Source organism: Macaca fascicularis, chromosome 19, assembly GCF_037993035.2.
Source record: "Macaca fascicularis isolate 582-1 chromosome 19, T2T-MFA8v1.1".
In the NCBI taxonomy this organism is placed as follows: Eukaryota; Metazoa; Chordata; class Mammalia; order Primates; family Cercopithecidae; genus Macaca; species Macaca fascicularis.
The window spans coordinates 12,626,345-12,651,933 of record NC_088393.1 but is presented as its reverse complement, the minus strand read 5'-3'; the positions used below and the strand labels follow the sequence as shown (position 1 = coordinate 12,651,933).

Here is a 25,589-nt window from a genome sequence, read left to right as displayed (position 1 = left end):
AGCATTATAGTGTTATAGTGTAAACTTACATACTTTTATCCTCCATAGCATAGTGAGTTTCATTTCCTTATTAGCCTGCAGACTACACCAGTCTCATCCTCGTCTGGGAACAAAGGAGAACCTCACCCTCTTGTTGCTACAGAATGTGCCACCCAAAAATATTCATGATCTTAGGTTTAGGAAGAAGATTCTATAATATGACAAGAGAAACACTAGGAACAAAGAAAAAGTATGTAATTTTGACTACATTAAAATTTAAGCTTTTCTGTTTTGAAAGACACAATGAAGAAATACAGGAGTATGGTCAAGGTTAGTGGCTCACATTTGGAATCCCAGAACTTAGAAGGCTGAGGTAAGGGGATCTCTTGAGCCCAGGAGTTTAAGACCAACCTGGGAAACATAGTGAGACCGTGTCTCTACAAAAAATTTAAAAAATAACCCAGGTGTGGTGGCATGCTCCAGTGAGCCCAGGTACTCAGAAGGCTGTGGTGGGAGGATTGCTTGACCCTGGAGGTTGAGTCTGCAGTGAGCTGTGATTGCACTACTGCACTCCAGTCTGGATGATGGAGTGAGACTCTTAGAGAATTTAAAAAAAAAAGAAGAAGAAGAAAGAAATACAAGAGTATAGGGTCTTGCCACTCAGAAGGCAGCTGATCTTAGCAGCTGAGCAGATTCAGGCCTGGTTACTTCATGGTTTGTAGAATGCATGAGAATACTGCTTGCTATAGGCTTTTCTTAAAAAAAAAAAAAAAAAGAAGAAGAAGAAGAAAAAAGAAATTGCAAAGAGTATTCACCAAATGGAAGAAAAACTTGAAAAGTCTACACCTGGTCCTCACATATATCCGTATCAGTTGGAACCCCAGTCTCCTTTATGACACAAGGTTAGGGCTGAATTGGCAGACAGGACTCCCAGGCACTGTGTCCCATCACTGCAGGAGGTGAGCTCCACTGTGGAACACTGTCTGGGTAATGGTGTATCCACAGTCTGCCATCTCACCCAGTTTATGGAGTGACAACAAGGAGTGGTCATGAGGAGAGAAGTCTGACCCAGAGTTTTGGATTTGTGAGTGGGAGATACTCTCAGAACACCCTCCTTCCTTCCCACAGGGAGACAGCATATTATCCCCTATGCATTCCAGACTTGTGAAGCAGGGTTTCAGGTCTAAGTCCCTGTCTCTTGTAAAAAGAGACTGTACTGAAATCAAGTTAAAAATGTCAAAGAAGGCTTTATTCAGGACAGTTGTGATGTGGGTCATGAGAACTGTGATATGGGAGAGAGATTGACCTCAGCCTTGCATGCAGCAACAACAGTATTGAACCTAGAGCTCAAGGGTAAAATGAGGGAGAGGATGGAACTTGGTGAGGTATCAAGGGTTACAGAAGAGAAAGTGGATGAGTTTTCATGAATAGGGGTAACAGAACTTCATTGGGTATCCAGTTTGGAGGGGCTGGGGTGGGGATTCTCTGAACTCCCTTAGAAGGATCTTTGCTATAACTGGGCTTTGCAGGACAAGGTCAAAGCCTTGTCAGAGAGAGAGTCCTTGAGACCCCCACAGCTACCTTTTCATGGGGATGACAACAAATCCTTAAATTTCTGATTCCTTTCCCGCATTCCAAAGCACCCACTTCCCCTCTCTAATCGACATCTTCATCAGTGTGTCCACCGTGATACATTTGAAAGAGCTGTAGTATTTTGTTTTTCATTTTTCCACAGATCCATCAATGATTGCATTGGAAACTTTTCTCTTTTGTTTATGAATACTTTTCGTGAGAGGAAAGCACTCAATAACCACCTGAAACTTTGTTGTGTAAAATACTTAGGCCAGGCAGGGTGCGGTGGCTCACGCCTGTAATCCCAGCACTTTGGGAGGCCAAGGCAGGCGGATCACCTGAACCCCATCTCTACTAAAAATACAAAATTAGCCAGGCGTGGTGGCGCGTGCCTGTAATCCCAGCTACTTGGGAGGCTTAGACAGGAGAATCGCTTGAAGCCGGGAGGCGGAGGTTGCAGTGAGCTGAGAGCGCGCCATTGCACTCCAGTTCGGGCAACAAGAGTGAAACTCCATCTGAGAAAAAAAAAAAAAAAAGAAAGAAAATACTAATGCTGAATGATTCCTGATGTTGAACCCTTTTTCATGTGCTTACTTGTCACTTGTATGTATCTTTGAGAAATGTCATTGAAATACTTTGCCCATCTTTTAATCAATTAGGTTTTTACTTGGCACAGTATTTTATTAATTTAAATTATTATAAAGTAAAAAACAAATTTTACCAGCTTATGCAATTTTAACTGTACAGTTGATTTAGTTAGACAACTCTACATAACTTATCTAAGTGAATCATACTGTACTTTTCTTTTTGTGACTACCTTGGCTATTAGCATAGCATCCTGAATTTTCATGCTTGTTGTAACAAGGGACAGGTTGTTATTTTCAAAGGTTAAATAATATTCCATTGCGCATATATATATATATATATATCTCACATTTTTGTTATGCATTCAGCCATCAGTGAATGGACAAGTGGATTGATGCAGCTCTTGGCTTTTTTTTTTTTTTTTTTTTTTTTTTTTTGAGACGGAGTCTCGCTATGTCGCCCAGGGTGGAGTGCAGTGGCCGGATCTCAGCTCACTGCAAGCTCCGCCTCCCGGGTTTTTACGCCATTCTCCTGCCTCAGCCTCCCGAGTAGCCGGGACTACAGGCGCCCACCACCTCGCCCGGCTAGTTTTTTGTAATTTTTAGTAGAGATGGGGTTTCACCGTGTTAGCCAGGATGGTCTCGAACTCCTGACCTCGTGATCCGCCCGTCTCGGCCTCCCAAAGTGCTGGGATTACAGGCTTGAGCCACCGCGCCCGGCCTTTTTTTTTTTTTTTTTTTGAGACTAAGTTTTGCTTTGTCGCTAGCCTGGAGTGCAGTGGTGCGATCTCAGCTCACTGCAACCTCCGACTCACTTGTTCAAGCATTTCTCCTGCCTCAGCCTCTCGAGTAGCTGGGAATACAGGCATATGCCACCGCCACCACACCAGCTAATTTTTGTATTTTTAGAAGAGAAGGGGTTTCACTATGTTGGCCAGGATGGTCTCGATCTCCTGACCTTGTGATCCACCCGCCTTGGCCTCCCAAAGTTGGCTATTATTAACAGTGGTTTTCAAATATGTCTTCAAGATCTGGATTTCACTTTTTTTTTTTTAATTGAAAATAAGTAGGCCGGGCACGGTGGCTCAAGCCTATAATCCCAGCACTTTGGGAGGCCGAGACAGGTGGATCACGAGGTCAGGAGATCGAGACCATCCTGGCTAACACGGTGAAACCCCGTCTTACTAAAAATAAAAAAAAAAAAATTAGCCGGGCGTGGTGGCGGGCACCTGTAGTCCCAGCTACTCGGGAGGCTGAGGCAGGAGAATGGCGTAAACCCGGGAGGCGGAGCTTGCAGTGAGCTGAGATCCGGCCACTGTACTCCAGCCTGGGTGACAGAGCGAGACTCTGTTTCAAAAAAAAAAAAAAGAAAGAAAATAAGTAGACACAAAAGTGGGTTGCTAAAAGATATGTTAATTTTGTCCGGGTGCATTGGCTCACGCCTGTAATCCCAACACTTTGGGAGGCCGAGACGGGTGGATCACGAGGTCAGGAGTTCAAAACTAGCCTGGCCAAGATGGTGAAGCCCTGTCTCTACTAAAAACAATACAAAAATTAACCAGGCGTGGTGGCGGACACCTGTAATCCCAGCCACCCAGGAGGCTGAGGCAGAGAATTGCTTGAACCTGGGAGGCTGAGGTTGCAGTGAGCCGAGATTGCGCCACTGCACTCCAGTCTGGGTGACAGAGTGAGACTCTATCTCAAAAAAAAAAAAAATAGATATGGTAATTATATTATTTTTTCAGGTACCATCATACTATTTCATAGGGGCTGAGCCATTTATCATCCTTTGGACAGAGCACATGGGGTTCATTTTCTCTCTTGATGGTGTTCTCTCACACCATTTCTTTTTATTTATTTATTTATTTTGTTTTTGAGACAGAGTCTAGTTCTGTCACCCAGGCTGGAATGCAGTGGCACCATCTCGGCTCACTGTAACCTCCACCTCCCAAGTTCAAGTGATTCTCCTGCCTCAGCCTCCTGAGTAGCTGGATTACAGGCGTCCACCACCATGCCCAGCTAATTTTTGTATTTTTAGTAGAGACAGGGTTTCACTATGTTGGCCAGGGTAATCTCAAACTCCTGACCTTGTGATCTGCCTGCCTTAGCCTCTCAAAGTGCTGGGATTACAGGCGTGAGCCACTGCGCCCGGACACTCTCACACCATTTCACACAAAAGTTTTTACATTTGATAAATATTTGCCTTTTTGTTGACACTAGACACCCTGGAGTTTTTGCCTCTCAGTCTTGTTCCCGTTCAACCTTCAGCAATTCATCAATTGTAATTCAGGCTTTTCTACCCAAGCACAGTTTCCAAGAAAGGTTTCTGCTCTTGATTTTTGTTTTAGTTAGTTACGACTCTCATCAGTCAGATTGGTAGGGACTCTGCCAGGCAGGGTGGCTCATATCTATAATCCCAGCACTTTGGGAGGCCGAGGCTGGCGGATCACTTGTGGTCAGGAGTTCGAGACCAGTCTGTCCAACATGGTGAAACCCCGTCTCTACTAAAAATACAAAAATTAGCTGGGCATGGTGGCAGGCACCTGTAATCACAGCTGCTTGGGAGACTGAAGCGTGAGAATCACTGGAACCTGCGAGGCGGAGGTTGCAATGAGCCAGATCATGCCGCTGCACTCCAGCCTGGATGACAGAGTGAGACTCTGTCCAAAAAATAATAATAATTAAAAAAAAATTTTCTTTATGGAAGAGAGTGAGTGTTGATAGAGTAAAAAGTCTGATGACTAAATCATGGAATAAATGTTTAGAGTCCATAGCACCATGGGAACTCTGTAGGAATAGAGTATAGGAACCCAGTGCTGTCAGTCTCACCCATGTTTCTTTACACATGTGGAATGTTTCAGGATTCAGTGGCCTTTGAGGATGTAGATGTGAACTTCACCCAGGATGAGTGGGCTTTGCTGGATCCTTCCCAGAAGAATCTCTACAGAGATGTGATGCAGGAAACCTTCAGGAACCTGGCTTCTGTAGGTAAGGATAACAATATTACTTTCCTCAGTGAATTAGAGAACAAGTGTTTCTAGCTTGTGAGTAGTGTTGAGTGATTTGGAGTGTGGACAGGGAATAGGAATATGAATAAATGTGACAAGGCTGCAGTGTACCATGAACTTAGAATCTAGTACTTTTTTCATAATTTTACTAATTCAGGACTATTTTTCTGGTTCTGTATTTTAGGAAAAAAATGGAAAGATCAGAAAATTGAAGATGAGTACAAAAATTCCAGGAGAAACCTAAGGTAATTCGCGCTCACAAGAAAAAGCAGTGTCTCTCTAGACAATCATAGAATGGAAGAAAATGTTAAAAAGAAGCAAACAAGAAATAAGCCAAGGCCGGGTACGGTGGCTCACGCCTGTAATCCCAGCACTTTGGGAGGCTGAGACAGGCGGATCACGAGGTCAGGAGATCAAGACCATCCTGGCTAACACGGTGAAACCCCGTCTCTACTAAAAATACAAAAAAATTAGCCCGGTGTGGTGGCGGGCGCCTGTAGTCCCAGCTACTCGGAAGGCTGAGGCCGGAGAATGGCATGAACCTGGAAGGCGGAGCTTGCAGTGAGCCGAAATCGCGCCACGCACTCCAGCCTAGGCGACAGAGTGAAATTCCGTCTCAAAAAAAAAAAGAAAGAAGCCAAGTTCCACTGTATTTATTCTTATAAAATTTTCTCTAGGACCGGGCATAGTGGCTCATGCCTGTAATCCCAGCACTTTGGGAGGCCGAGGCAGGGGGATCACGAGGTCAGGAGATTGAGACCATCCTGGCTAATGTGGTGAAACCCTGTCTCTACTAAAAATACAAAAAAATTAGCCGGGCGTGGTGGCAGGCGCCTGTAGTCCCAGTTACTTGGAGGCTGAGGCAGGAGAATGGCGTGAACCCGGGAGGCGGAGCTTACAGTGACCCGAGATTGCACCACTGCACTCCATCCGGGGCGACTGAGCGAGACTCCATCTCAAAAAAAAAAAAATTCTCTAAAAACATACTTAAGTGTAACACAGGCTGAACATCATGGCTCAAGCCAGCCCTTTGGGAGGTTCAGGTCAGAGATTGCTTGAGCTGAAGAGTTTGAGGCTACACTCGGCCATGATAGCACCATTACACTCTAGCCTGGGTTAAAGGGCAAGACCCTGACTCAAAAGCAATAAAATTGACAAAGACGGTTAGTACTTGTAAAAGAGTTTACCTGAAAATAGTGTTGGCAGGGCCCAGGTGCATGCCTGTAATCCTAACACTTTAAGAGGCTGAGGTGGGCGGATTGCTTGAGTCTAGGAGTTTGAGACCAGTCAGGGAAATGTAACAAAACCCCATCTCTAGCAAATATTCAAAAACTAGCCGGGCATGATGGTGTATACTTGCAGCCTCAGCTAATCAGGAGGCTGAAGTGGCAGGATGGCTTCAGATAGGGAGATGGAGGTTGCAGTGAGCTGAGATCTCACAACCGCACTCCAGCCTGGATAACAGAGTGAGACCCTGTTTTAAAAAGTGTTGGCTGGGCGCGGTGGCTCAAGCCTGTAATCCCAGCACTTTGGGAGGCCGAGACGGGCGGATCACGAGGTCAGGAGATCGAGACCATCCTGGCTAACACAGTGAAACCCCTTCTCTACTAAAAAATACAAAAAAAAAAACTAGCCGGGCGAGGTGGCGGGCGCCTGTAGTCCCAGCTACTCAGGAGGCTGAGGCAGGAGAATGGCGTAAACCCGGGAGGCGGAGCTTGCAGTGAGCCGAGATCCGGCCACTGTGCTCCAGCCTGGGCGACAGAGCAAGACTCTGTCTCAAAAAAAAAAAAAAAAAAAAAAAAAAGTGTTAAGAAGCCCTATGTCAATATTATCTTTCTCGATAACAGGTATAGCTGGGCCGTCTTGTAGAGCATGTGGTCTGTTCATGTTCAGACAGGGCAGAAAACCTACACATTGCTGGACAGTGTTAGAAATGCAAGTGCAATGACTTGTTAATGAATATCAAATCAGTGATAAAGAAACCCATTATGATATACTTCTCATTGTTCACAGAGGTCTTATGGGAGAGAGACTCTTAGAAAGTAAAAAAGATCATCAGCATGGAGAAGTTTTGACCCAGGTTCCAGATGACATACTGAAGAAGAAAACTCCTCCTCGAGTAAAATCACGTGGAGAAGTCAGCATGGGTCATGCATCCCTTAATAGGCACCACAGAGCTGACACTGGACACAAGACATATGAGTATCAGGAATATGGACAGAAGCCATATAAATGTACATACTGTAAGAAAGCCTTCAGTGATCTCCCCTACTTTCGAACACATGAATGGGCTCACACTGGAGGGAAACCTTATGATTGTGAGGAATGTGGAAAAAGCTTTATTTCCCGTTCAAGCATTCGAAGACACAGGATAATGCACAGTGGAGATGGACCCTATAAATGTAACTTTTGTGGAAAAGCCTTGATGTGTCTCAGTTTGTATCTTATCCATAAACGAACTCACACTGGAGAGAAACCATATGAATGTAAACAGTGTGGGAAAGCCTTTAGTCATTCTGGTAGCCTTCGAATACATGAAAGAACTCACACTGGGGAGAAGCCTTATGAATGCAATGAATGTGGTAAAGCATTCCACAGTTCCACATGCCTCCATGCACATAAAATAACTCACACTGGGGAGAAGCCATATGAATGTAAACAGTGTGGGAAAGCGTTTGTTTCTTTCAATTCCGTTCGATATCATGAAAGGACTCACACTGGAGAGAAGCCCTATGAATGTAAGCAATGTGGAAAAGCCTTCAGATCTGCCTCACACCTTCGAACACATGGAAGGACTCACACTGGAGAGAAACCCTATGCATGTAAACAATGTGGGAAAGCCTTTGGATGTGCCTCGAGCCTTAAAATCCATGAAAGGACTCACACTGGAGAAAAATCCTGCAGTTCCAACACTTTGAAAGGCCAAGGCGAGAAGATCGCTTAATTCACATAGGATTCCTTGAAGCTACTGAATCCAATCATGGTAAAAATGTGTTTCCCTCAAATCATGGGAAGTATCGCAAAATTATTCTGAAGCTTCTGCAGTCACTGTCATCTGACAGCATTCAGAAATAAATGCCAGTAGCCCGGGAGCAAAAAGTTTTTGGGGTTGTTTAGCTGAGGCCTCACTCAGAGACCTAGGACACAGAGTTGGAAATAACTCTTAAGAGAGACACACCTCCAGTAAGACCTTAAGACAGTTCTGTCATAAAAAAAATATAAGAGGCCAGGCGCGGTGGCTCAAGCCTGTAATCCCAGCACTTTGGGAGGCCGAGACGGGCGGATCACGAGGTCAGGAGATCGAGACCATCCTGGCTAACACGGTGAAACCCCGTCTCTACTAAAAAATACAAAAAACTAGCCGGGCGAGGTGGCGGGCGCCTGTAGTCCCAGCTACTCAGGAGGCTGAGACAGGAGAATGGCCCGAACCCGGGAGGCGGAGCTTGCAGTGAGCTGAGATCCGGCCACTGCACTCCAGCCTGGGCGACAGAGCAAGACTCCGTCTCAAAAAAAAAAAAAAAAAAAGTACAAAAAACCAGCTGGGCGAGGTGGCGAGCGCCTGTAGTCCCAGCTACTCGGGAGGCTGAGGCAGGAGAATGGCGTAAACCCGGGAGGCGGAGCTTGTAGTGAGCTGAGATCTGGCCACTGCACTCCAGCCTGGGTGACAGAGCGAGACTCCGTCTCAAAAAAAAAAAAAAAAAAAAAATATAAGGTTTGGCTGGCACAGTGGCTCAAGCCTATAATCCCAGCACTTTGGGAGGCTGAGGCGGGCAGACCACGAGGTCAGGAGTTTGAGACCAGCCTGGCCAATGTGGTGAAACCCCATCTCTACTAAAAAATACAAAAATTAGCCAGGTGTGGTGGCACGCGCCTGTAGTCCCAGCTACTCAGGAGGCTGAGGCAGGAAAATCGCTTGAACACAGGAGGCAGAGATTGCAGTGAGCTGATTGTGCCACTGCACTCCAGCCTGGGTGACAGTGAGATTCCGTCTCAAAATAATAATAATAAGGTTAGCCCAGCAAAGTGGCAGGTGTATATATACAGAAAGGTCAGAAAAATCTGTTCCTTCCTGTTGAAAGCACAATACTTAAGTGGTAAGGCCTCATTTTAAGAAACTCACTGAAGGGATAACAGAAGTGCCATTGTCAGACTCACTGCCTCAGAAAGACCTTTATCAAAACAAAAGGCTAAAGTTCCTATTCAAAAATATCCTATAATAAATGGCTGGCTGTTGGGTACACTATGTATTTTATGCCATTCCTTCTCATGAGTTTTCTTTCTTTCTTTCTTTCTTTTTTTTTTTGAGATGGAGTCTGGTTCTATCACCCAGACTGGAGTGCAGTGGCACTTTCTCAGACCACTGCAACCTCTGCCTCCCGAGTAGCTGACTTTACAGGCATGAGCCACCATGCCCAGCCTCTAACCTCTCTTTTTTTTTTTTTTTTTTTTTTTTTTGAGACAGAGTCTTACTCTGTTGCCCAGGCTGGAGTGTGGTGGTGTGATCTTGGCTCAGTGCAACTTCCACCTCCTGGCTTCCCAGGTAGTTGGGATTACGGGCACCCACCACCATGCCAGGCTAATTTTTTATATTTTTAGTAGAGACAGGATTTCACCATGTTGGTCTGGTTGGTCTTAAACTCCTGACCTCAAGTGATCCGCATCAGGGTCTCCCAAAGTGCTGGGATTACAGGTGTGAGCCACTGCATCCGGCCTTTTAATCTTTTTCCCGACTTTTAATCTTTTTTTTTTTTTTGAGACAGAGTCTCACTCCAGGCTGGAGTGCAGTGGTGTGCTCTCGGCTCACTGCAGCCCCCACCTCCCAGTTTCAAGTGATTCTGCTGTCTCAGCCTCCTGAGTAGCTGGGACTACAGGCGTTTGTGCCACCACACCCGGCTAATTTTTGTATTTTTAGTAGAGACAGGGTTTCACCATGTTGACCAGGCTGGTTTTGAACTTCTGACCTCAGGTGATCCACCTGCCTTGGCCTCCTAAAGTGCTGGGATTATAGGCATGAGCCACTGCGCCTGGCCATTTTTGTATTTTTTAGTAGAGATGGGTTTCTCCATGTTGGCCAAGCTGGTCTTGAACTCCTGACCTCAAGTGATCCATCTGCCTCAGCCTCCCAAAGTGCTGGGATTATAGGTGTGAGCTACTGCGCCAGGCCTAATCTCTCTCTCTCTCTTTCTTTTTCTTTTTTTTTTTTTTCTTTTCTTTTTTTGAGACCGAGTCTTGCTCTGTGGCCAGGCTGGAGTGCAGTGGCCCAATCTCAGCTCACTACAACCTCCACCTCCCAGGTTCAAGCGATTCTCCTGCCTCAGCCTCCTGAGTAGCTAGGACTACAGGCATTTGCCACCATGCCCAGCTAATTTTTGTATTTTTAGTAGAGATGGGGTTTCACCATGTTGGCCAGGATGGTCTTGAACTCTTGACCTCATGATATGCCCGCCTCAGGCTCCCAAAGTGCTGGGATTATAGGCATGAGCCACCATGCCTGGCCCTAATCTCTTTTCAAAGTACTTTTTTCTTTAATGAATGTCGTAAATCAAAACCTTTTTTTCTAATGACAAACATTTTCTCTTTTTTATTGTATTTAATTTTTTTTAGAGACTTGGTCTTGTTGTGTGCACCCAGCTGGAGTGCAGTGGTATTCACAGGTGTGATCTTAGTGCACTAGAGCTTCATATTCCTGGGCTCAACAATCCTTCTACCTCAGCCTGCCAAGTAGCTATCACTACAGGTGCCAGCTGCTGTACCTGGCTTCCACTTTTTTTTTTTTTTCCTTTAATCAGCTCCTTTTAAAGACCAAAGAAAACCTGTCCTCTTGTGTGGCCTAAGTTAATCTGTGAACATTATTCACTATGACCCAGAAAATCCCACAAACTCGTGCATGTTAGAAGGATGAAACCCTCATGTTCACTGTAAGAACTGTGAAGGTGCTCAGGCCATCACAGGTATGCTTATATGAAAAGCCACCAAGTATCTGAAATATTTTCTTTTACAGAAATTATGTATACCATTTCAGTCTTAGAAAATGGAGTTGGTAGCTGTACCCAAGACAAACACGGGTTGAACTCACCAGTTGTCCAAAAAAGGTACTGAAATTTGCTTACAAGTACAGAGTTATGCTGAACTTAAGGGTATAGATGTAGATTCCCTGGTTGTTGAGTACATCCAGGGAACAAGGCACCCATAATGTACCACCTGACTTAACAGAACTCATGGGCAGATGAACCCATCCACAAATTCTCCTGCCACATCCAGATGATGCTTAGTGAAAAGAAACACATTGTTCCAAAAGCAGAAGAGGAGGCCGCATGGAAGAAAAAGATACCCCAGAAGAAACATAAGAGACAAATTCAGCCAAAAGAAAATGCGAATAAAAGTTCAAAACAAAAAAACCAACTCTAAAATTCATAAAACACAAAATATCATACTCTCTTAAATATGCCTCTATGATATCTCTCTGATAAAAGTTGGCTGTACTAGAGAAAATGAAAATAGGTGTTGGTGACCGGCAGATTCTGGGTCTATGATGAATCAGAGAAGGATGGTTTTCACTGTTTTACATTTTTTTAATGCCTGATGTTGACTTGGTAGAAAGATGATAATAAAGAGATTCTTCTGTCTATGTGTTTTAGATTACTCATGTTGACTGAAGAAAAAAAATTAAATTTGTTAAAGAAAGTGAGTTTGATTTAGGATTGACTGAGGACAATAGCCTGGAAGCAGTTCTGACAGACGGCTGCTATGCAGTATTTTAGTTTACAGTTTATAAGAGACAAGTGGGCCCTGTGCTGTATCTTGTTTTTTCTTCAAAGCATATTTCTGGAGAGTGCAGAGTCCCAGAGTCAGGAATGTTACAAAGTCAGGCTGGAAACCAGAAATAAGTAACATGACTAAACATTTGTATGTTTTTTTGTTTTGTTCTGAGACGGAGTCTCACTCCATTGCCCAGGCTGGAGTTCAGTGGTGCAATCTCGGCTCTACTGGAACCTCAGCCTCTTTGATACAAACGATTCTAATGCCTCAGCCTCCCAAGTGGCTGGGATTACAGGTATGCACTACCACACCTGGCTAATTTTTGTATTTTTAGTAGAAATGGGATTTCACCATGTTGGCCACGCTGGTCTCCAACTCCTGATGTCAGGTGATCCACCCACCTTGGCCTCCCAAAGTGCTGGGATTACAGGCTTGAGCCACAGCGCCCGGCCACTACTGCCTCACTGTCATGCAGTTAAATAATCTTAGACGCTTCCTCCTCGACTTTATACATACACACCGGAGGAGGGCTCTGCTCCTGTGTTACTCTCGCAGTGGGGTTGAGGATGTTTGTCTCATGGAAACTGGTGATGTGAGAAGCAGGTGAATAGCCTGCAGGGGGCAGCAGAGACCAACGCCAGGGACTGGACGCTGAGGCCAGTATGGATCCTGCCAAGGAGGGATGTGGATCTCTCCTGGATGCTTCCTGGCAGCCGCCCTCCTTGCAGGCTTGCAGCTGTTCAGAGCAGATCCAGAAAGAGTGTGGGTTCTGACACGCTGCAGCGCCCCGGAAAGCAGGAGACCCACGTGCAGGTGCACTTCAGGGGTTTTGTCTTTCTGCGGCTGTATATCTGGAATCTGGGGCCGTTTTCAGGAGCAGTGCTTTGGGTTTGACATGCAAAGGGTCCCTGGGGTCAAACTAATTTGCATATCTGAAGAAAATCTGTGAAGATCAAGTTCAGGGAAAGAACTGTTTGGGACCTCTCCTGGAGAAGGGGCTTATGAAGTTGACAGTTTATTTAGGTCAGAAGCTTAAAATCACCAAGTGAGAGTTTTCTGCCGATGAAGATGAAGGTCTGGAAGGAGGGAGCGTTTCCACACTGTGAGGTGGGGTGAGATATGTGAAAGCCTTGGCCATGTCTCATCCCTAATTCCGGGCCCCTGAAGGACAACTGCCCCTCCTTCCTGGTGCAGTCGTGTCTGGCCTAGTCTGGGCACCCCTTCCTGCTCTGAGGTCAGCAGATCGCTCCATTGGACACTGAGTCTGGAATTCCCTGCACACACTTAGGACTCTGTGCAGGACGAGGAAGCACTGACAGCCCATTTAATGAGGAAGAAGACAGTGCCCTGTCTAAAAATCAGGAGCAAATTTGGCTGAAAAAATATCCAATGATCAGGGCTCGAGGAGGGAAGCTATGGCTAAAGAGAAGCTATGGCTAGAACTGATCAGTCGGGCTCCGCAGGGCCCGTTACCCAGGGCTTGTGCCGTCACTCAGTTCTGAGGGGGCGGGGCCTTGCACCTTGCCCAATCAGAAGCGCTGGGGCAGGGCCTGGCCAACTGTCCATCCGGAAGGAGGAGGCCCATTCTGGCTTCCACTTTTGATGCTATGCAGATTGTTGTCGGGATACTAGATTTCCTACTCGGAGAGGCCCGGGTCCCTTCGCCACTTCTGTCTCTCTGCCGCCTGCACTGTGACCTGCACTATTCACGGGAGCCCTAGAGAGGACCCCGGGACACCTGGAAGCCGGGAAATGGTGAGTGTGTGGGGCCGGAGTCCCCAGACGGGGGAGGGGCTGGGTGAAACCGGCCTGAAGCGGATGTGGCGGGACCCGGGTCTCCTCATGGGGCCTCCTGCATCTGGGACCCGAATCCCTCTGTCTCAGCCTGTCCCTCCGTCCCCTGGGCCGCAGGGTGCGGCTGGGCCGGCAGCCAGGACCCCGGGCGTCCTGTCCTGCTCCTGCGCGGGCGACTGTGGGTCCCGGCCCCGGAGCCCTCTCTGGGCAGCTCCGCGCCCACAGCCCGGGATTCTGCGGGAACCACGGGAGGGTCATGGGGGAATCCCGCGGGGTTTTTTTCTGTTAAAAGTTAAAGAGTTTGGGCCGGGCGCGGTGGCCCATGCCTGTAGTCCTGGCACTTTGGGAGGCCGAGGCGGGCGGATCACGAGGTCAGGAGATCCAGACCATCCTGGCTAACACGGTGAAACCCCGTCTCTACTAAAAATACAAAAAATTAGCCGGGTGTGGTGGCGGGCGCCTGTAGTCCCAGCTACTCGGGAGGCTGAGGCAAGAGAATCACAGGAACCCAGGAGACTGAGGTTGCAGTGAGCCGAGATCGCGCCACTGCACTCCAACCTGGGCGACAGAGCGAGACTCCGTCTCCAAAAAAAAAAAAAAAAAGAAAAGAAAAAAAAAATTAAAGAGTTTGAGCGAACAGCGATTCATGAATGAGAAACACCCAATCATGACTTTTGGTTTGTTACCAAAAAACTTTAAGAAGAATTGCATTGGCCGGGCGCGGTGGCTCAAGCCTGTAATCCCAGCACTTTGGGAGGCCGAGGCGGGCGGATCACGAGGTCAGGAGATCGAGACCATCCTGGCTAACACGGTGAAACCCCGTCTCTACTAAAAATACAAAAAGAAATTAGCCGGGCGTGGTGGCGGGCGCCTGTAGTCCCAGCTACTCAGGAGGCTGAGGCAGGAGAATGGCGTGAACCCGGGAGGCGGAGCTTGCAGTGAGCCGAGATCGCGCCACTGCACTCCAGCCTGGGCGACAGAGCAAGACTCCGTCTCAAAAAAAAAAAAAAGAAGAAGAAGAATTGCATTTTGTTAACGGTAGAGGGTGTCCAGGTTCTTGGCGTCTTGAACAAAGAATTGGACAAAACGCATAAAACAAGGAAGGAATGAAGGGATTTAACACTCCACAGTGTGCGAGCAGGGCTGAGCACAGGGGCTCAAAGGCCACGTTACAGAATTTTGGGGAGTTTACCCCCTGGAGGATTCCATTGGTTACTTGGGGCATGCCCTATGTCAAAGGAGAGGATGAAGTAAAGTTATAAAATCATTTACTGGCCGGGCGCGGTGGCTCAAGCCTGTAATCCCAGCACTTTGGGAGGCCGAGACGGGCAGGTCACGAGGTCAGGAGATCGAGACCATCCTGGCTAACACGGTGAAACCCCGTCTCTACTAAAAAATACAAAAACCTAGCCAGGCGAGGTGGCAGGCGCCTGTAGTCCCAGCTGCTCCGGAGGCTGAGGCAGGAGAATGGTATAAACCCGGGAGGCGGAGCTTGCAGTGAGCTGAGATCCAGCCACTGCACTCCAGCCTGGGCAACAGAGCGAGACTCCGTCTCAAAAAAAAAAAAAAAAAAAAAAAAATCATTTACTTGGCTTAAGCCCTATGGAGTGGGTATTTCCTTTCATAGCTGAAGTGTGAATAGGCCTTATGTTCCCTGCCTGCAGACCCTATTTTCCTGCCTCAACTTGAGTTTGATTTTGGTGTCCTTAGGTAATTACTTATGGCACTAAACACACTTCAATCTAATTGCTGCTGCTTTAAATTTGTTCACACTACCTATAGGGACTGGCTTCCTCCTGCATTTTCCTAATCTATGGGATGCAGGGTCTCAAATCCTTCACGCTGCTACCCCACTTAACTCTTCAGTGGTTTGCAGTAACATCTTAAATATTCAGTTACTTTCCTGCATCTCCACAAATTAACTCCCCTTCTCCAATTCACAGTATTATCGACTTTCTTTTTTATTTTTTGAGACAGAGTTTCACTCTTGTTGCCCAGGCTGGAATGCAATGGCACCATCTCGCCTCATTGCAACCTCCGCCTCCTGGGTTCAAGCGATTCTCCTGCCTTAGCCTCCTGTATCAACTTTCTTTATTGTATAGTATATTTCTTCATCCTTTCTTTCACATAGATGCAGTATTTTAGTGGTTTGTCATCTTTTCACAAGGTCATGGATGACTCTTTTTAAAATATTTGTGTTCTGTTTCTGAACATTTCACATTAACAGGAAAATAGAGAATAACAACTTGATACTCCAGTGAAAAACCCCTGTTCCTCCCCTCTTATCTTGTAAGGCACAGACACCATCTCAGAATGTCTTTGGGTTGTTTCCTTTTTTGTTTTTTTTTTGTTTTTTTTTTTTTGAGACAGAGTCTCGCTCTGTCGCCTAGGCTAGAGTGAAGTGGCGCGGTCTTGGCTCACTGCAACCTCCACTTCCCAGGTTCAGGTGATTCTCCTGCCCTCAGCCTCCCGAGCAGCTGGGTTTACTGGTATGCGCCACTACAGCCGGCTAATTTTTTTATATTTTTAGTAGAGATGGGTTTTCACCATGTTGGTCAGGCTGGTCTTGAACTCCTGACCTCAAATGATCTGCTTGACTCAGCCTTCCAAAGTGCTGGGATTACAGGCGTGAGCCACCACGCCTGGCCTGTTTCCTTTTTGAAAACTTTACAGGGTGATGTGTCTTCAGGAGTCCCAATCTATCTTTTCCTGGTCCTGGGTTTCAGAACCGTCTGGGGCTGAGCCAAAATGCCCACAGCTTCCATCCCTCCTGGCCTATTGAATATCAGCCCCTAGGTCAATCCTTCCAGAGGAGGGTGTGGGGCCTCCCAAAGGAGCAGCTGAATTTCCCAAATGGGAGGAGACTCCTGGTACACTCTTCATCTAGATAGCCAACCCCTTGGGATGCTCAGTTTTTCTCCCCCAGTCCCAGCTGCCATTACTTGGAGACACGTAGCTGGTCAGCCAGTTGGATGTTGCTATTAAGAGAGAGGTGTAAGTTAGGTGAGTCACAGCAGAGTCATCTCAACAAAGCCATGACATAACAGTGCATTCCTCACAATCCCAGAGAGATGAGGGCAGCATGCCTTGCAGGGCAACACAGAGTGAGGGGAACATCCAGGATGCAGATTCAGCCAGCATGTGGGGAGAAAGACAGACAGGGACCTTTGGGCCAGAGTTTTTCTTGGGGTCCAAGGAGGTTTCTCTCAGGGAGTTGTTTCTGGTAGATTTAGAGCAAGCAGGTGCTAGTTCTGTGAAGTCAGGCTCTGATTAAGAAGTGGTCTAAGGCCGGGCGCAGTGGCTCAAGCCTGTAATCCCAGCACTTTGGGAGGCCGAGACGGGTGGATCACGAAGTCAGGAGATCGAGACCAGGAGATCGAGACCATCCTGGTGAACACAGTGAAACCCCGTCTCTACTAAAACTACAAAAAACTAGCCGGGCGAGGTGGCGGCGGCGCCTGTAGTCCCAGCTACTCGGGAGGCTGAGGCAGGAGAATGGCGTAAACCCGGGAGGCGGAGCTTGCAGTGAGCTGAGATTCGGCCACTGCACTCCAGCCTGGGCGACAGAGCGAGACTCCGTCTCAAAAAAAAAAAAAAAAAAAAAAAGAAGTGGTCTATGCCGGCCGGGCGCGGTGGCTCAAGCCTGTAATCCCAGCACTTTGGGAGGCCGAGACGGGCGGATCACGAGGTCAGGAGATCGAGACCATCCTGGCGAACATGGTGAAACCCCGTCTCTACTAAAAAAAAAATACAAAAAACTAGCCGGGCAAGGTGGCGGGTGCCTGTAGTCCCAGCTACTCGGGAGGCTGAGGCAGGAGAATGGCGTGAACCTGGGAGGCAGAGCTTGCAGTGAGCTGAGATCTGGCCACTGCACTCCAGCTCTGGAGAGAGAGCGAGACTCCGTCTCAAAAAAAAAAAAAAAAAAAGAAGTGGTCTATGCCATCCATGTGGTTGTAAGGGTAAGTGGGGCAAGTCAAGTTGATGTATGAAGCTGTTCCACAGTGAGGTGGTCACCAGGAGGCAGCCATGTAAGTCACATATGTATGTGGGTTAAGCACATGCAGGAACTGGGAGGAGGTGGAGAACTGGGAACTGTTGAGGTCGAGTGCAGCTTTCTTTTTCTTCTTCTTCTTCTTTTTTTTTTCTGAGACAGAGTCTTCCTTTGTCGCCCAGGCTGGAGTGAAGTGGCACTCTCTCAGCTCACTGCAACCGCCGCTTCCCGGGTTCAAGCGATTCTCCTGCCTCAGCCTCCCGAGTAGCTAGGATTACAGGCACGCACACACCCGGCTAATTTTTGTACTTTTTAGTAGAGAGGGAGTTTCACCATATTCGCCAGACTCTTTACCAGACTCTTCACCTGAAGTGATCGGCCTGCCTTGGCCTCCCAAAGTGCTGGGATTATAGGTGTGAGCCACTACACCCGACTTGAGTGCAGGTTTCTTCCGTTATAAGAAAGTGAAACCCATAATGAAAATGCATGGTAAGGTAACATAAGAACTCACGATAACAGGCAACTCTAGAAGTAATTCATGTGGAGATGATGGGCCAAAGATTGTTTGTTCTCCTGTAGATAACCATCTGTCCTTGTCCCTGTTAAGTGAGGACCACTTGCATAATTGGCTGGTGATACCTGCTTTGTCATGGTTTCACTGTTTTCAGAATCTGCTGTTTTCTATTAGTCATTTTCTCTTGATTAGTATAGATTTTATTTATTTTATTTTATTATTAGTTTTTTCAAGACAGAGTTTCGCTCTTGTTGCCCAGGCTGTAGTGCAATGGTGCAATCTCAGCTCACTGCAACCTCCACCTCCCGGGTTCAAGTGATTCTCCTGCCTCAGCCTCCCAAGTAGCTGGGATTACAGGCATGTGCCACCATGCCCAGCTAACTGTGTTTTTTTTTTTTTTTTTTTTTTTTTTGAGACGGAGTCTCGCTCTGTCGCCCAGGCTGGAGTGCAGTGGCCGGATCTCAGCTCACTGCAAGCTCCGCCTCCCGGGTTCACACCATTCTCCGGCCTCAGCCTCCCGAGTAGCTGGGACTACAGGCGCCCGCCACCTTGCCCGGCTAGTTTTTTTTGTATTTCTTAATAGAGACGAGGTTTCACCGTGTTAGCCAGGATGGTTTCGATCTCCTGACCTCGTGATCCGCCCGTCTCGGCCTCCCAAAGTGCTGGGATTACAGGCTTGAGCCACCGCGCCCGGCCTGTTTTTTTTTTTAATAGAGACAGGGTTTCTCCATGTTGGTCAGGTTGGTCTCGAACTCCCGACCTCAGGTGATCCACCCGCCTCGGCCTCCTAAAGTGCTGGGATTACAGGTGAGCCACTGCGCCTGGCCTATTCATTTTATTATTATTATTTTTTGAGATGGAGTCTTGCTTTGTTGCCTAGGCTGGAGTGCGGTGACGCAGTCTCGGCCCACTGCAACCTCTACCTCCTGGGTTCAAGCCCTTCTCCTACCTCAGCCTCCCAAGTAGCTGGGACTACAGGCGCCCACCACCATGCCTGGCTGATTTTTATATTTTTAGTAGAGACGGGGTTTCTCTATGTTGGCCAGGCTGGTCTCAAACTCCTGACCTCAGGTGATCTGCCTGCCTCAGCCTCCCAGAGTGCTGGGATTACAGGCGTGAGCCACCACGCCTGGCCGAAGACCCTCTCTCTTAACAAAAAAAGGCTTGGTTTGTGGGAGAACATGAGTATAGACAGAAAGTAAAAGTTGTGATGACCAAGTCATGGGATAAATGTTTGGAGTCCACAGTATCATGGGAACTTCTTAGGAATAAAGAATAAGCCTCCAGGGCTGTTAGTCTTACCTGTCCTCCTTTACATGTGTGAGATGTTTCAGGATTCTGTGGCCTTCGAGGATGTGGCTGTGAGCTTCACCCAGGATGAGTGGGCTTTGCTGGATCCTTCCCAGAAGAATCTCTACAGGGATGTTATGCAGGAAACCTTCAAGAACCTGACCTCTGTAGGTAAGAATGACAATATTACTTCCCAGTGAATTAGAGAACAAATGTTTCTAGCTCATCAATGCTGTTCATTGATTTGGAACATGGACAGAAAATACTTTGATGAATAAATCAGACATGGCTACCATGTACCATGAATACAGAATCTAATTATTTTAAAATAAATTCATACTAATTCTGGATCTGTGTTTTCTCTGGGTCTGTGTTTTAGGAAAAACATGGAAAATTCAGAACATGGAAGATAAGTACAAAAATCCCAGGAGAAATCTAAGGTAATTTTGTCTCACAAGACAAGACAATGCCTCTAGAAAATCTTAAAATGTGAGAAAATATTAAAAAGAAGCAAAAGAGCCGAGTGTGGTGGCTCACACCTGTAATCCCAGCACTTTGGGAGGCCAAGGCAGGTGGATCACGAGGTCAGGAGATCGAGACCATCCTGGCTAACACGGTGAAACCCCGCCTCTACTAAAAATACAAAAATTGCCGGGCGCAGTGGCTCAAGCCTGTAATCCCAGCACTTTGGGAGGCCGAGACGGGCGGATCATGAGGTCACAAGATCAAGACCAACCTGGCTAACACGGCGAAACCCCGTCTCTACTAAAACTACAAAAAACTAGCCGGGCGAGGTGGCAGGCGCCTGTAGTCCCAGCTACTCGGGAGGCTGAGGCAGGAGAATGGCGTGAACCCGGGAGGCGGAGCTTGCAGTGAGCTGAGATCCAGCCACTGCACTCCAGCCTGGGCGACAGAGCAAGACTCCGTCTCAAAAATAAATAAATAAATAAAAAATAAAAATAAAAATAAAAATACAAAAATTACCCAGGCGTGGTGGCAGGCGCCTGTAGTCCCAGCTACTCAGGAGGCTGAGGCAGGAGAATGGCGTGAACCCAGGAGGCGGAGCTTGCAGTGAGCCGAGATCACGCCACTGTACTCAAGCCTGGACGATAGAGTGAGACTCCATCTCAAAAAAAAAAAAAAAAAAAAAAAAGCAAAAGAAATAAACCCAGTATCAAATTTATGTATTCATAGAAAGTTTTCCGGCCGGGCGCAGTGGCTCAAGCCTGTAATCCCAGCACTTTGGGAGGCCGAGACGGGCGGATCATGAGGTCAGGAGATCGAGACCATCCTGGCTAACACGGTGAAACCCCCTCTCTACTAAAAAATACAAAAAACTAGCCGGGCGAGGTGGCGAGCGCCTGTAGTCCCAGCTACTCGGGAGGCGGAGCTTGTAGTGAGCTGAGATCCGGCCATTGCACTCCAGCCTGGGCGACAGAGCGAGACTCCGTCTCAAAAAAAAAAAAAAAAAAAAACGTTTTCCTAAAAACATATGTTTAAATGTAACATAGGCTGGGCTGGGCACTGTTGCTCATACCCAAAATCCCAGTCCTTTGGGGCGTTCAGACCAAAGGATTGCTGGAGGCCAGGAGGTTGAGGCTGCAGTGAGCCATGATGGTATCACTGCACTCCAATTTGGACAACAGGGTGAGTTGTGACCCCAGCTCAAAAAAAAAGACACACACGTTTAGTATTTGTAAAATAGTTTACTTGAAGATAGGATTATGAAGCCCCATAGAAAAACTAATTTTCAAAAAATATATATACCCAGACCATCTTGCAGAGCATATGGTTCATTAATATTCAAACAATTCAGACAGAGCAGAAAGCTGACACTTTGCCGGGCAGTGTTAAAAATGCAAGTGCAATACTTGTTAATGAATATAAATCATGATTTTTTTCTTCTTTTTTGAGACAAGAGTCTCGCTCTGTCTCCCAGGCTGGAGTGGAGTGGTGTGGTTTCAGCTCACTGCAGCTGCCACTGCTTGGGTTCGAGGTATTCTTGTGCCTTAGCATCCCAAGTAGTTGGGATTACAAGCGCATGCCGTCACACCCAGCCAATTTTTGTATTTTTAGTAGAGACAGGGTTTTGCCATGTTGGCCAGGATGATCTCAAACTCCTGGCCTCAAGCCATCTGCCCGCCTCAGCCTCCCATAGTGCTGGGATTACAGGTGTGACACACTGCACCCAGCCAATATAGATCGCTTTTTTTTTTTTTTTTTTTTTGAGACAGAGTTTTGCGCTTGTCACCCAGGCTGGAGCACAATGGCACTATCTCAGCTCACTGCAACCTCTGTCTCTGGGGTTCAAGCAATTCTCCCACCTCAGCCTCCCGAGTAACTGGGATTACAGGCACCTGCCACTGTGCCCGGCTAATTTTTGCATTTTTAGTAGAGACGGGGTTTCACCATGTTGGCCAGGATGGTCTCGAACTCATGACCTCAGGTGATCCGCCCACCTCAGCCTCTCAAAGGCGTGAGCCACTGTGCCCGGCCCTATACGTCACTTTTAATCAAACCGTTAATAATATGCTTCTTATTTTTCACTGAAGTCTTATGAGAGAGAAACTCTTTGAAAGCAAAGAAAGTCATCACTGTGGAGAAAGCTTCAACCAGATTGCAGATGACATGCTGAACAAGAAAACTCTTCCTGAAGTAATACCGTGTGAAAGCATTGTGTGTGGAGAAGTTGGCATGGGTCACTCATCTCTTAATAGGCACATCAGAGCTGACACTGGACACAAGTCTTCTGAGTATCAGGAATATGGAGAGAATCCATATAGAAATAAGGAATGTAAGAAAGCCTTCAGTTATCTTGACTCCTTTCAATCACATGATGAAGCTTGCACTAAAGAGAAACCCTATGATGGTAAAGAATGTGTGGAAACCTTCATTTCCCATTCATGCATTCAAAGACACAAGGTGATGCACCATGAAGATGGACCTTATAAATGTAAGTTTTGTGGGAACACTTTCTTTTTTCTCAGTTTATGTCTTATCCATGAACGAATTCACACTGCTGTGAAACCATATGAGTGTAAACAGTGTGGTAAGGCCTTTACTCGTTCCACTACCCTTCCAATACATGAAAGAACTCACACAGGAGTGAAAGCCGATGCATGTAAGGAATGTGGGAATGCATTCAGTTTTCCTAGTGAAATTCGTAGACATAAAAGGTCTCATGCTGGAGAAAAACCCTACGAGTGTAAGCAATGTGGGAAAGTCTTCATTTCTTTCAGTTCCATTCAGTATCATAAGATGACTCACACTGGAGAGAAACCCTATGAATGTAAGCAATGTGGGAAAGCCTTTAGATGTGGCTCACACCTTCAAAAGCATGGAAGGACTCACACTGGAGAGAAACCCTATGAATGTAGGCAATGTGGTAAAGCCTTCAGATGTACCTCAGACCTTCAAAGGCATGAAAAGACACACACTGGTGATAAACCGTATGGATGTAAGCAGTGCGGTAGAGGCTTTAGATGTGCTTCACAACTTCAAATTCATGAAAGGATGCACAGTGGAGAGAAGCCCCATGAATGTAAGGAATGTGGAAAAGTATTCAAGTATTTTTCTTCCTTGCATATACATGAAAGGACGCACACTGGAGAGAAGCCCCATGAATGTAAGCAATGCGGAAAAGCATTCAGGTATTTCTCTTCCTTGCATATACATGAAAGGACACACACTGGAGATAAGCCATATGTGTGTAAGGTCTGTGGCAAAGCCTTCACTTGTTCCAGTTCCATTCGATATCATGAAAGGACTCACACTGGAGAGAAACCCTATCAATGTAAGCACTGTGGTAAGGCCTTTATTTCCAATTACATTCGGTATCATGAAAGGACTCACACTGGAGAGAAACCCTATCAATGCAAGCACTGTGGCAAAGCCTTTATTCGTGCCAGTTCATGTCGAGAACATGAAAGAACTCATACCATTAATATATGAGAAATCATGTTAGTGGAAGAAATAGGAGAAGCTTTCTGTTGTCCCACTGCCTTTGAAACACGAGAAAAGAGAGTGGTGAAAGGACCTCTGGATAACTGCCTTTTGAATTGAGAAGAGAGACCTGCAAAAGGACAATAACATCTAGAAGGACTTGGATGGTTCCGTAATACAATTCACCTATAGCCAATCTTGCATGAGATTTCAAAGGCACAGAAAAGGAAGGCATCAGTCACATATTAGAGGCACCACACAGGGAGAGAGGTGTGTGGCTACCTGCTTCCAGCCCATTTTCCTGATTCTTTCACTTGTTAATCGAGAGTATCCCCCAAATCACTTGTCTCTGTTCCTCAGAGCTATAGGTCTCCAGAGATGTCCCCAGGTGCTCCACATTAAAGATACATGCCCACTTTGCTATTTCTTCAGAAATGTTAAAATGGGCCGGGCGCGGTGGCTCAAGCCTGTAATCCCAGCACTTTGGGAGGCCGAGATGGGCGGATCACGAGGTCAGGAGATCGAGACCATCCTGGCTAACACGGTGAAACCCCGTCTCTACTAAAAATACAAAAAACTAGCCGGGCAAGGTGGCGGGCGCCTGTAGTCCCAGCTACTCCGGAGGCTGAGGCAGGAGAATGGCGCAAACCCGGGAGGCGGAGCTTGCAGTGAGCTGAGATCCGGCCACTGCACTCCAGCCCGGGCTACAGAGCAAGACTCCGTCTCAAAAAAAATAAAAATAAAAATAAAAAATAAAAAAAATTAAAAAAAATAAAGAAATGTTAAAATGTTTACCAGAGAACTAATAAATGTTGTTATGGCTGGAAATACTCCCTGATGCCCAACTCCTCTATAGATTGAGTTGGTTTAAGAGGTCTACTTTGTGTTGCAAGCATTGCTGTTTCTACGGATAGTGACCTTGTTCTTGATTAAACCAACTAGATGGGAGCTTGTTCCTCTGCTGCATTGTGCAGTGATTGGTCTCACCAAGGGCTTTTATGTGAGAAGAGCCACCTTGCTCTTATCAGGAAACTTCAAGCGTTTGCTGTTATTCACAACTGAATGTAATGTCTCACTTCATTTTTAACTTTGTATGAGTATACCTGACTAAAAACACTAATGTGGTTTCCTGGCAACAAAGACTTTTGTTCATGTATTTTAGAAATAAGCTTATTGGCCGGGCGCGGTGGCTCATGCCTGTAATCCCTGCACTTTGGGAGGCCGATGTGGGCGGATCACGAGGTCAGGAGATCGAGACCATCCTGGCTAACACAGTGAAACCCCGTCTCTACTAAAAATACAAAAAAACTAGCCGGGCGTGGTGGCGGGCGCCTATAGTCCCAGCTACTCAGGAGGCTGAGGCAGCAGAATGGCATAAACCCGGGAGGCGGAGCTTGCAGTGAGCTGAGATCGCGCCACTGCAGTCCAGCCTGGGTGACAGAGTGAGACTTCATCTCAAAAAAAAAAAAAAATCACCTTGAGTCCTATGGTGCCAATATGTTTTTGAAAACTGAATTTCCTGTCCAGTAAGGAACGAAGTCAGCATCACTATTCCAATCAAGTCTTTCTTTCTCTGGTAATATGCTGTTGATGCAAAGTTGTCAGGAACCCCCTTATGCTAATACTGTGAAGCTAATGACATCATGGAAAAGTCATGCATGGAACAATCCAATCATTTCCTTTAAGGCGTCATGGGTGCTTCTCTTCACAAAAGCTTATTTGAGTCTCCCTAAAGTAAAAATCCCAGGTCCCAGCAGACATAGAAGCAATCACTGACTGACCAAACCTTAACTATGTGTGATGATATATGGAAAATACCTTGATTTGTGAGACATGACTTTTTTTTTTTTTTTTTTTTTTTTGAGACAGAGTCTCACTCTGTCACCCAGGCTGGAGGACAGTGGTGTGATCTTGGCTCACCGCAACCTCTGCCTCCTGGGGTCAAGTGATTCTCCTGCCTCAGCCTCCCAAGTAGCTGGGACTACAGGTGCCCACCACCACGCCCGGCTAATTTTTTTTGTATTTTTAGTAGAGACGGGGTCTCACTGTGTTAGCCAGGATAGTCTCCATCTCCTGACCTCGTGATCTGCCTGCCTCGGCCTCCCAAAGTGCTGGGATTACAGGCTTGAGCCACCACGTCCAGCCAATTTTTTGTA

At 46.6% G+C, this 25,589-nt stretch overlaps 1 protein-coding gene across 7 annotated transcripts in view; it reads left to right on the top strand.

Annotated features, from left to right (window-relative positions):
- Window positions 1-24,261, top strand: part of LOC102128900 (uncharacterized) — a 200,982-nt gene extending 176,721 nt beyond the window's left edge. The window contains exons 1-5 of one of the 7 annotated variants that reach the window (XM_065535594.2): window positions 13,486-13,657; window positions 18,916-19,008; window positions 19,536-19,662; window positions 19,871-19,931; window positions 22,044-24,261. In XM_065535594.2, coding sequence (XP_065391666.1) covers window positions 13,655-13,657; window positions 18,916-19,008; window positions 19,536-19,662; window positions 19,871-19,931; window positions 22,044-23,442 — 1,683 coding nt within the window. In that variant the 5' untranslated portion in view covers window positions 13,486-13,654 and the 3' untranslated portion in view covers window positions 23,443-24,261. Of the gene's footprint in view, window positions 1-4,972; window positions 5,124-5,327; window positions 5,389-7,156; window positions 8,169-11,144; window positions 11,770-13,485; window positions 13,658-18,915; window positions 19,009-19,526; window positions 19,663-19,870; window positions 19,932-22,043 lie in introns of those variants that run through there. The other 6 variants (XM_065535600.1, XM_074026019.1, XM_005588093.5 and 3 more) reach the window with 6 other exon arrangements.
- Window positions 24,262-25,589: the final 1,328 nt, after the last annotated feature.